The 13,131-nt window shown below is 34.0% G+C and overlaps 1 protein-coding gene across 1 annotated transcript; it reads left to right on the top strand.

The window, feature by feature from the left end:
* Nucleotides 1-9,423: 9,423 nt before the first annotated feature.
* On the top strand, nucleotides 9,424-12,382 carry LOC128216808 (spore cortex-lytic enzyme-like). Its single transcript, XM_052923474.1, has 3 exons — nucleotides 9,424-9,565; nucleotides 10,696-10,831; nucleotides 12,041-12,382. Exons 1-3 carry the CDS (start codon nucleotides 9,456-9,458, stop codon nucleotides 12,374-12,376), a joined length of 582 nt encoding a protein of 193 aa, XP_052779434.1. The 5' UTR covers nucleotides 9,424-9,455; the 3' UTR covers nucleotides 12,377-12,382.
* Nucleotides 12,383-13,131: the final 749 nt, after the last annotated feature.

Genomic DNA, 13,131 nt, shown 5'->3' with positions numbered 1-13,131 from the left:
TGGAGAAGCGCCAAAAAAGTGTAATAATAACACTAAAACGGTTGTTACACATGAACATATTGACCGGCAAGACACTAAAACTGTGATCATATTTTGGAGTTTACCGCGCATACTGTAATAACCAAACATGTATTGTTTTGCGTTATCATCATCTTGCGAAAGTATAACTATTTTATGTCTTTGTTTGTCTATCATAAAGTATCTTCTTTTTTATAACTTTGATAAAATGTTATCTTATTAGTAAGTGCAAAGATCATATATATTTGAGCATTTCATTGTAAAAGTTGTAACCATATATATACACAAACAGCACACGCCAGCAAACAGCTATCTCAAAACAGATCCCTATTAATTTTGCAGTGTAACATTACTGTATCTTAAATCATTAAGTATTTGTTTATTCGTTTTTGTAATGCAAAACGTTGACAGTTCCGTTTATGGGAAACACCCAGCATGCCATTGCTACGGCAGCGCACCTATGTTTGTGTATCTTCGTGTACCTAAAATGTAAGATGCAGTAGGACATTTGTTCAAATTTACGCATTAAATTTCTCTTAAATCTAAAATTACATAGTTTAGAAATAACAGCTTTGCTGAAATTGGCGAACACATAATTGTTAAACCAAATTAGATCAGCAATATATTATATCGCACCGTTCTGGGCAAACGTCTGTAATTTTCTTTGGTTAAATGCCAAGAAAATGCTCCCCCTTATGAGTGAGAGGCGAACACATGTATGTGACCACACCCGTCTTCCAGCGACGGTTGACAAAGGAAGGTGAATGAACGGATTGTTGATACTCTTTTAAAAAATATCGAGAAGTAATAATATGTTTAGTTTAAAAACTTCTTGACTGGAACTAGTTTTATCAGATTTGAAATAATGATTTACTATACAGAATTAATCACCAAATAATCGACCACAACGGCCTAGACATGTGGCCTATCCTCGTTGTTACCTTTTTTTAAATAAGTCATGCCATCTATTAGCGTTACGTTTTAAACCTTCAGACCACGTGTTGGTATAATTGCTGAAATTGTAGCTCTCACTAATTCAGAGTTGGCGTCAATTAGTACTTCGTTTATATTGAGTAATGTCATTTCCGTGAACAAACAAACCAGCAACAACCGCCAGATACTCCTCTGTAACGAAATTTGTAAACTTTACCATTACTCATTACAGTAACTAATTAATCTCTCTTACATTTCTAAAACAAATTTGTAATGACATTTAACCATGGTAACATGCAGTTGGTTTGCATTAGATGTTAAATAAAAAACTTCCATGTCTAATCCTATTCATCGTTCAAGTAATCTGATGTTTTCACATTCATTTTGGCGCTCCGTTGTGAAGAAAAAACAACAACAAAAACTAACTGTTATTAAATTTCCATTTAAGGCAAAAACAATAAAATAAATGATTATTTCAGTGAAAGATCGCAGTAAATTTCACCTCATAGACACAAACACTAAATATTTCATTCGTGGCTACATCACTCTTGAAATTCAGCTTTTGGTGCCAACTCGTTGAATTTACTACTGGCTTACATTGAGACAAGTAATAATCCTCCATTGAGCGTTTTAACTAACAGTTTTACATTTGTCCTTGCACCCCAATGTCGACTAGATATAGTACTTTTCAAAACATGTCTTAAATATTTAAGTTCATATGATTTTGAATATATACCCTCATTTATTCGAAATTTTATTTAACGGTCCTGTGGATGAAAACGATTCATTTCGGAGATCTCATTCAAATGGCATCCAGCAGAGGACATATTTAACAAGATACCTCTATATTACCCAGTAGGGGGCCGACGGATGCGTCACAAAAATATATTCAAATTATGAAGCAGACAACATTTGACAGCAAGAAAATGAGCCAAGAAAATTTATATTTGTACAGCGTAAATAAATAATGACTCATTAAAATTACATCGATTCATTGTCCCTTTCCGATAACTCATTTATCTTGTCCCGAAATTGGAGCATGGCTTTTGAAATATAATTATTCTAAATCCGAAGACTAAGTCTCCCGGTTGTTCAAAGTTTAGTTCAGGGACAGATGAATGAGTTATTGGAAAGGACAATAGCCCGCATTCCAAAGACAATTGAAGATGAAATACAACTAGACAACAAAAAAAACGCTTCTTCAGAACGGCTAACACAAAAGTGGAACAAGTACATACTTTTACAGTGATAGGACAAACTTTCATGAGAAAACTGGCGTCTCTTAAACAGTTACATAAATGCATGGAAACCTCTTTTTTACACGTTTAATTTATTTAATTGTACTTCTTCCAATATTTGTTTCACTATAAATGACTATTTCTTCTTTGAAGTCAAGATAATTGTACTTACATTCATCGGGTGATGAACGGGACATCTTTAAATAATTTTTTGCATAAGAAATCACTCAATATCTTAAAAAGAACATACAAGTATTATATGATTTGGTTTCAATTTAAACCTTCAGACGACGTGTTGGTTTAATTGCTGAAATTGGAGCTCTCACAAATTCCAAGTTGGCGTCAATTATGACTTAGTTTAAAATGAGTTATGTCATTTCTGTGAACAAACAAACCCGCAACAACCGCCAGATACTTATCTGTACCGAAATTTGTAAAATTAACCATAAATCAATAGCGTAGCTAACTCAACTCTCTTACATTTCGAAGACAAACTTCTAATGACATTTTACTGTTGTAACATGCAGTTGGTTTGCATTAGATGTGAAATGAAATACTTCCATGTCTAATCCTATTTATCGTGTTTTCGCATTCATTTTGGCGCTCCGTCCTGAAGAAAGGGCAACAACAAAAACTATCTGTCATTAACTATTCATTTAAGGCAAAAACAATAAAATAAATGATTATTTCAGTGAAAGACCGCATTAAATTACACCTCATAGACACAAACACTAAATATTTCATTCGTGGCTACATCACTCTTGCTATTCAGGTTCTGGTGCCATTCGTTGAAATTTACTACTGGCTTTCATTGAGACAAGTTATAATCCTCCATTGAGCGTTTAGCGTACAGTTTTACAATTGTCCTTGCACCCCAATGTCGACAAGATCTGGTACTTTTCAAAACATATCTGAAATATTTTAGTTCATATGATTTTGAATATATACCCTCATTTTTCGAAATTTTATTTAACGGTCCTGTGGATGAAAACGATTCATTTCGGAGATCTCATTCAAATGGCATCCAGCAGAGGACATATTTAACAAGATACCTCTATATCATCCATTAGGGGGCCGTCGGAAGCGTCGCAAAAATAGATTCAAATTATGAAGCAGACAACATTTGACAGCAAGAAAATGAGCCAAGAAAATTTGATATTTGTACAGCGTAAATAAATAATGACTCATTAAAATAACATCGATTAATTGTCTTTTTGTGATAACTCATTTATCTTGTCCCGAAATTAAAGCATAGCATTTGAAATATAACTTTTCTCAATTCGTAGACTAAATCCCCCGTTTGTTCAAAGTTTAGTTCAGGGACAGATGAATGAGTTATTGGAAAGGACAATAGCCCTCATTCCAAAGACAATTGAAGATGAAATACAACTAGACACCAACAAACCCTTCTTCAGAACGGCTAACACAAAAGTGGAACAAGTACATACATATACGGTGATAGGACAAACTTTCATTAACAAATGGCATCTCTTAAACAGTTAAATAAAATTTAAACCTCTATTTTTACATGTTTACATTTTAAGAATTTTACTTCTTCCAATATTTGTTTCACTATAAATGACTTTTTTCTTCTTTGAAGTCAAGAAAATTGTACTAACATTCATAGGTAGATGAACGGGACATCTTTTAATACATTTTTGCATCAGAAATCACTCAATACCTTTTAAAAACACATGGAAGTAGTATATGATACAAAATAATGATTATATTAACGGAAAGTATTGACAATTTTGACTGGGTTATGCTTAGTAATGTGGTCTTAGAGACTTCTTTCTACTTAAATATTTAGATACCTTGTCTTTTAATTGCAATTCATTAAAATGTTTGAATAAATAAGAGCACTTATTGGCATTTTCTTACACCCGTTCATGTTTCTTTTTGTATATATTGCAGCATGTATATGTATTAAGTTCAGTAATATTGCATCAGAAAATAAATAAGGGGTGGGGGGGGGTAGAAGAAAATAAACTACCTTTGTTTATTCTGAATTATTTCTGAAATAAATTAATTCAATGTACTTGCACATAAAAAATGCTTGTCATCTAGTTTGCAATGTATTTTAAAAAGTACCTACTTAAAAACACACATTTATTTTATCATAATTACCTGTCGTAAATATCATACAATAAACTATTCAATTATTGATTAATGTCATATGATAATTAAACTTATCTTAGTACATAATAAAAGTTATTAGTAATTATATACACCACGTTGTTTATAACATAAGTTGTGGTAACTAGGCATGAACCGCATTGGAAATAAGCGTATGCACTTCACAAGTTTATAGGTCATGCAGTGCAAAAGCTTCTATCATTCTGTTACTATATTTAATTGTAATTATCATTAACATCATAAGTAATATATATGATCCCTTTGTTCCGTACAGTAAAGGGCTAATATTTCTTCCTTTACTGATTCTGAACTTCTCCAAACCTGATGTTACGTAAATTTATGTGACGATTGCGTCGAAAATGCAAGTGTTTTTAACGCAAACTGAATGCAAGGTTTATTTGGTAAGATTTTGAAAAACAGCTATTTTCTTATTTCACGTTTAACAAAATCCGACTAATACTTGTAGTTGCACAGTTCTTCATTCTGATAACGCTTGAAAATTACGCAACCCTCAACTTATACGAAAATAGGGACAAAGTTGACATTATCTTGTATCATTCATTAAGGGTTGTCCTACATATCGTTTATCCGCTTGGAGACCCTTCATTTCTTTTTGCTTCTTTATTCTGCGTTTATCCTTGGATACTATGGATATAGAAAATAGTGAAGAGGGTGACTCATTTTGACATGTATATCTATTTTTTATGAATATAAGTTTGTTATCATAATAAAAGGGAAATTATAGCCTTTTGTATCGACATATTATTTAGAAAAATACATTTAGAAAATAATTGAAATGTTCAAAATGAACGTGGTATAAATAAACTGCTATAAACTTGTTCATCATTCAATGAAATTAATCTGAATTTCATTAAAACAAAGATGTACAGACTGTGAACTCTGAAAATGTCTAAGACGTGATTTTTTTAAAACACTCTTGAAGAAGGTTATTCAATCTCAAAAAGGTTTTACACAGCTCAGGTCTGTTAAGCGTCTTGTTTCCAACATAAATAATTCAATCCTAAGTTGACAAGAAGATAACAAATTTTAAAGAAAGAGTTTCAGAGAGTTTCCATGTCAAACATCATTTGATTTGGTCCGTAAATGCATGAGTTGAATCACATTAAGACTTTACAAAACTGATTAACTCGTTACAAGAAAATCAATTTATTTTAATTTATTTAAATTTCATTACAAAATAAGTTATTAAACTAAATTTTAGCTAATAAGAAGAACTTTGAGTATAAAATGGTTGCAAATTTAATTGGTGTTAAGTGCATCATGGAACATGTTTGTTCAAATAACATGCTTTGTTTACACAACGTTAAGTTTGAGATATGTTTTTTGAGGTTTGTGTTTTTGAAAGATAATCATTTTCCACAAACATATAAAGCCTAGAGAACTGCAGCAGACCATTTAAAAATCTGCTTTCGATTCTGGATTTAGGCTCTTTTTATGTACGGTTTTTGCAGTGACTTGATCATGTTTTCAGTAGAAAATATAATGGGTTTATTATCATGCAGTGCTTAAATATTGACATCAGAGGTGAAGCACGATTAAAAATTTACAGAGGAGACTTTTCTTAAATGTATCATAATTGTTCTATGGTAGATAAGTCTATTAACTTCCTTCTCAGCTTATCAATAATATGACTATCAGATGAAAAAAATGGTGGCTGCTCCAAAATTTGAATTCACCTCAAGGGTGATTAACAAGCACTCCATTGGTTGAAAGCCTATAACATGCGTCATAAATACGGCTCCCATTGGTTGAGAGCCTATAACATGCGTCATAAATACGGCTCCCATTGGTTGAGAGCCTATAACATACGTCATAAATACGGCTCCCATTGGTTGAGAGCCTATAACATACGTCATAAATACGACTCCCATTGGTTGAGAGCCTATAACATACGTCATAAATACGGCTCCCATTGGTTGAGAGCCTATAACATACGTCATAAATACGGCTCCCATTGGTTGAGAGCCTATAACATACGTCATAAATACGGCTCAAGCCCTGGCTCCCTACCAAACCAAAAAAGCTTTACCTGTTTTCCGACCGGTATTTCCTTGAAACGGCTTTGAAATTCAATTTCCGTAGACTACACACATCAATCGGCCGCATGCCGAGGTAGCCCCCTTAATTTTCTGAAGATCGTTAAAATTGGACTCCTGACGTTTTCGGTGTCTTTTGCTGTATTCCATCTACGTAAAATAAATGAATAGAAAAATTGAAAAATCCTCGTTTGCCATTGGTTCCTTCTGAAATGCAAGCACCCAGTGTATGCTCCTTTTTACTTCCGACACTTGTTTAACAAGTAAGCCTTGTTGGAAAATAGACTGACTGAAATAAACTCTTTAAAATGTTTTTGGTGCATTCGTAAGAATCGATCTACGTAAAATTAATGAACATGGCTGGTTTTTAATATTGGTCCTCATTGGATGTAAGATGTAGCTAATCGATTATTTCTTATAAAGAACTGACCAGTAGTGTAAATGGAGTCAATGATGTTTAACCATAAGGTTTACTTAAGTTGTATATTGAATATCACCCCAGATGAATTGGCCCATACAAAGAAGCAAACACAAAATACTGAAATGAATTAGATGTGATGTGAATTGTGATTGTTAGCTGTAGCACCTTGTTAATGTACACGTAAGGTTAATAATATATCAATTAAACTAGTTTTTCTATGTCAAAATATTAGTATTTAATGATTTACAAGTTTCGAACGGCCCTCGGATAAGATAAGGTAAACTTTGCGGCTAGAGTCGAATTTTATTCAAAACAGGATTCGCAAACTGGTCGAAATGGCGACAAGATGTGCGAACATCGTTGCAATATGCTGGATCATATTTCAAATATTCGCTGCATTTTCATATGGACAGTTCGATGATTTTGATCATTGTATTTCCAATTGGTAAGATTAATTATGTTCATGTTACAACACTTATTACGCTACAGCGTTTTGATTTAGAGCGTATTTATAAAATTGTATTTCAATTTAAGATGACATTAATTCATGAATATATAACAATGATGCTTGAACATACATTTGGAAACTATAGGGATATGCTCAGTTGCCAAACATTTGTCGGTAGGATGAAATGGTCTAGTGGTATAGATGTCCACCTCTCACTAAGGAGGTTATGGGTGCGATGCCCACCAGAGGTACTATCACATACTAGTCTCTCAAAAAAGGATGCTTTCTTCAAAATCGAGCTAGGATTCATTAGTATAAACCAAACATTTAACGACATATTATACTCAGTGTGTGTAAACCACGTGATAAATTACATGTACGTCATTAATGCTACGTCGGAAGGCAAAATTTTGCTTATAATAAAGACTTAAATCAAAATAACTTTTCTTTTACTACACCATTTTAAATAAAACAAAGGGCAGTCTATGCCGCTTAAGAGAAGTTTGATAAGGTGATTATTTCATCAAACACTTCGACAAACCTGTTTCCCAAATAATGTTTTGACAGTGCTCCGTCAGACGACCGTATTGTGAATAGGTTTGTCGAAGTGTGTCGAAGAAACTAAACTCTCAATCAAACTCTCGTAAAAGACCGTAGGTGGGGCTCCGTAAGCGACATAGACTGCACTATGTTTCATTTAAAATGGTGAAGAAATAGAAAGTGATCTTTGTTTAAAGTCTTCTTCCGAAGCAAAATATTGCCTTCCGACGTAGCATTAATGATACGTGATACACACACACACTGATATTTAAAGGCACATAGCAAATGCACTGAAAACCGGCACTGAACACCACAGAAAGACAATAACTGCATAAAATATCTTAATAAAGGTATCAGATGTACAGATTAGGTTTTGATGTATCGTACCGTTGGTCGTTATGTTTAATGGCGATGCCTGGTGACCCCATATACTTGTGAATTTAAAATGGAATTCCTTTCTGATTACCAATATGTAAAATAAATGACCAAGACAACATTATAGAAATAGTTTCCTTTTGTATTTTTCTTCTTTCTTTTACTGTAATCAGACGCGAAATGACCTATTTTGCAAATCCAAAAAACCTTGTATGTGGTATAATTTTCAGTATATTTGAACACGGTATTTCACCACTCGTTAAACCTTTTCTAATGACGCAAAAATAATACGGGGTGAACAGGCATCCACCATTCACATATTTGTTTAGCAGGTACCTTAATACACATTGGAATTAAAACCTGAAATCTTGATTTGAAATAAAATGCTTCATAACTGTGCTTGTGCAAAAATAAATTTACTTCAAACTTCGATGGTCAACTGATAACTTAATCTATACTCGTTTCAAACTGCAAAGCTTTATCCTGGTGCCTTAAACATGATATCATCTTAGTGAAAAGTGCAGCCTCTTGGATCGTCCATATAGTCAACACCGTTTCTTTAGCTCTATATATAAAATTAAGGTTACTTACTGTGACAGTTCACTTTACGACGAGACAAACTAAGCTGCATATAAGAAAGATAAGTTTTTCATAACAAGACAACCGCTTGCTGTTTTAGCTCTGATCCCCGCATCGATGAACTGGCTGCTTTTTTGTTTGAGGAGTCAGGAGCAGAATGCCTTACAGCTTTGGCTACTGTTGGAATGATTGTCCTCAACCGAATGAACAACAGTGGCTATCCAGATACGGTAAAAAAACTGGTAAACTCCTGTAAACGTAAATTGCCCCATCCAAAAGATCAATGCAGTAGTCTCCCATGTTGCTACGCTCTGTTACTTATTTATCTTTAGCACCATAAGAAACATATACATGTATCAGAAATTCAATTCTCTTTAGTCACAAATGATTTTCTATCGTCACATGATTTTCTAGATGCCAGGAATTACTACTTTGAAATATCATTGTGTGGTATATGGCATGTTTCAGATTGTATCCCCAATTTATTTATAAAGATAGTCTGATGTATTTGTGCTCTGTATATGTTGTTTTTGCGCGTGTGTTCAGTTATAGCATGGAAATGGAAATACATGTCATATAGCCTTCCTTTCTAGTTACACGAAGTACTACAGACATTGAATATCTCTGAACACGATATTCATAACATGACGTTTGAAGAAGCCAAAGAAAACCAAACAATGGAGTACTATGACACCGAAACAGCGGCAAAAATGGCATTATGTCAATGCCAGACAGATCTTACAGGCGGTAGTACAGCATATTGCAATTCAACGAATATCTTCTGTTTGAACAATGAGGAAGTTAAATGTTTCGCTGAATGGTACGAAATATGTAGATAACCATAAGTGTTTTCCACATGTATGTGGGTAAGAAAGAATTATTCGACCCGAGGGCACCGGTTCTCGCCCGAGGATAGTGACATTCAACTCGCCCCACATAAGCGTCTATGATACCTTTTCGTTAATATGTTTAAGTTTATCGACTAGTTGGTTTAACGTTTTAAATAATCTACTAGTTTTATACATTTTTTTCAAATACTGTTAAGTTTTTTAATGACGTCAAGCGCGAAGTAACTTGGAGTCAGCAATGGTTAGAACCTGCAGAATCATTTTTTAACTCAATTAAAATCACATTTTTAAGAAATTCATATTTAAGAAGATCACTTTGTATAAACTATTTGGGAAAATATTAAGTTATGCTATTTTATTGAGTGTCTTTACGGTTTAACCAGTTTCAAACGTTCTAAATGAAACTGCATTTTACAACGTTATCAACTATTTGGTCCATTTTGAACTTTACCTGATGCCAATTGACAGCCTTAATCATTTTTACACTGACCTCATTCATTAAAAAGACACTATTAAGAATATTCCTTCTGTTACTCTGGTTTTAGCCTTTTCGCTTTCGAAGGATATAAAACGCATGAACGATATAAACAATATTATACCAACGTGTACTATTGTTGATATTTAAGCAACATTTTATTCTTAAACTTTTCAACATATAGTGCTACAATAAATGCCTAACATAATTTATATGCTTAAATTGTTAATTTTTAACTTAATTATTCCATGATCACTGTATAAAATATTACTGATTATGAATGACGTGAAGTTCAATGGGGATGCCCCCGACCCCGTGGTCTATATTACGGGGCAAATAAAAGGGGCCATCGGTGCCTAAAAGAAAAAGCATCCTAAAATAAACCGAGATTGCTCTGTTAATATGGTCGACGTATTTCGTTGTTTCGAATCAAGTTTATTCAACGAAAACAGTCTTTGATTGTTATCTTCAAATCAATGATGTTTGCCTTATATATCAATAAACCGAGTGATTTAGCACTTGTTCCTACTTCAGAGATCTTTACATATATTGTCATTACTATAAATAATTACATGTTAAACATTAGTAAGTGATATTTGTTAAAAGAAATGTGTTATATATTTGCAGCATTAATGGCCCAGAAGAAATAGACCTTACAGCACGGATTGTTTTCGGTGAGGCAAGGGGAGAATGCATTGAAGAGCAGCTGGCTCTGGCGTATTCTATTGCAAACAGGGTAAACCATACCGGGTATCCTGATACGGTGAGATAATATAATAAAAGGGTAAACCATACCGGGTATCCTGATACGGTGAGATAATATAATAACAGGGTTAATTATACCGTTTTCCTGATACAGAGCGGATAACATAATACAATATGGCGTATTCCATTGTAAACAGGGAAAACCATACCGGTTATCCCGATGCGGTGAGATAACACAATAAAGTATGGCGTATTCCATTGTAAACAGGGAAAACCATACCGGTTATCCCGATGCGGTGGGATAACACAATAAAGTATGGCATATTCCATTGTAAACGGAAAACCATACCGGTTATCCCGATGCGGTGAGATAACACAATAAAGTATGGCATATTCCATTGTAAACAGGGAAAACCATATAGGTTTTACCGATACGGTAAAACAACACAATAAAGCATGGCATATGCCATTGTAAACGGAAAACCATACCGGTCATCCCGATACGGTGAGATAACACAATAAAGTATGGCATATTCCATTGTAAGTAGGGAAAACCATATAGGTTTTACCAATACGGTAAAACAACACAATAAAGCATGGCATATTCCATTGTAAACGGAAAACCATACCGGTTATCCCTATACGGTGAGAAAACACAATCAAGTATGGCATATTCCATTGTAAACGGAAAACCATACCGGTCATCCCGATACGGTGAGATAACACAATAAAACATGGCGTATTCCATCGTAAACAGGGAAAACAATATAGGTTTTACCGATACGGTAAGACAACACAATAAAGCATGGCATATTCCATTGTAAACACGGAAAACCATACCGGTTATCCCGATACGGTGAGATAACACAATAAAGTATGGCATATTCCATTGTAAACGGAAAACTATACCGGTTATCCCGATGCGGTGAGACAACACAATAAAGCATGGTGTATTCCATTGTAAACAGGGAAAACCATATAGGTTTTACCGATACGGTAAGACAACACAATAAAGCATGGCGTATTCCATTGTAAACACGGAAAACCATATAGGTTTTGCTGATACGGTAAGATAATTAAATAAAGTCTGGCGTATTCTATTGTAAACGGGGTAAACCATATACGTTATCCCGAAAAGCAATGGCGCAATGAATGTAAACAGGGTATATTATATTACTATCCCAATACAGTAAGCTAATTTATGATGATGCAGAAATATGTTGTCACATTATTATTGTTTTAAATTAATAATAAAATTATCTTGCAGATCGAGGGCGTTATCGGGAAAATGTACAAAAAAGGAAGGGTGCATGAATACAACACTCTTGACAACCACAATCATAACTCGTCTTTTGAAGAGGCAAGAATGCAACACACGGCTGCATATAATCTTACAATTGGCGTTTCAGTTGCTGCAATATGCCAATGTAAGCCTGATCCTACAAATGGCGCCACAGACTTCTGTGTCCCAGACCCTAGTAAAGGTTCATGCTCAGCCACTGAAGACAATAAATATTATCACTCTGTCAACAACATTAGAATTGGACAGCATATGTTCGCCAGCCGCGCTCAAGTAGATTCTGTGCAACTAATTGGAAAATAATATTAGAATCACCCATCTATTGAATAAAGTGAGAAAACAGCTGTCACTTCTTTGATCCTTACTATAAGGAAAATGATAACAAAGATAACATGTATACCAAGGTTTTGAATCTAAGGTTAAAGTTTTTGAGAATATTACTCTTTTTTTTCAACCATTTATTAGAAATAGAATAACGTTCATTAAAATAATTGAAACTACACGAACAGGCCCAGTAGTCCTTTATATAACCACAGAGATAAAGACATGGCCAAAGATATCCAGTGCTAGAACACGTTGAACTCATCATTTCTCTCATATATAAATTTAGACTCTTATCATGATAGGGTGATATTGGCGCAATGTATTGATACTGAAGAATTGGACACTTTTCCCTCAATGTGGCATATTTATGCTAATTTTTAGATATATTTGTAGTATAAATTTACAATAACACAATGAAAACTACAACGGCAAGCATTCTAATACAAACCCTGTTTAGATGTACATGGTAAGGTCCTAAAACGAAACTGAACGAGAGACAAAAAGGGCACACACCGCAAATAGACCACACGCACATCGTTGAAACACGAGTTTACTGGAACACGAAATAACGATATATTTGAACTATGATATATGCGCATAGCCTGACAATTGTCCCTATATTTCTCGACAATTACAAAATGAAACATACAAGCTTGATCAGAGCCAGCATCGACGTGAAAACAATAAAGGATAAAGATAAAGCTAACATATAAACTGATGAAATACTCAACAAC

Source organism: Mya arenaria, chromosome 14 (genome assembly GCF_026914265.1).
Source record: "Mya arenaria isolate MELC-2E11 chromosome 14, ASM2691426v1".
Taxonomy (NCBI): Eukaryota; Metazoa; Mollusca; class Bivalvia; order Myida; family Myidae; genus Mya; species Mya arenaria.
The sequence above is the reverse complement of the archived record's forward strand: the minus strand, read 5'-3'. Positions and strand labels throughout refer to the sequence as shown.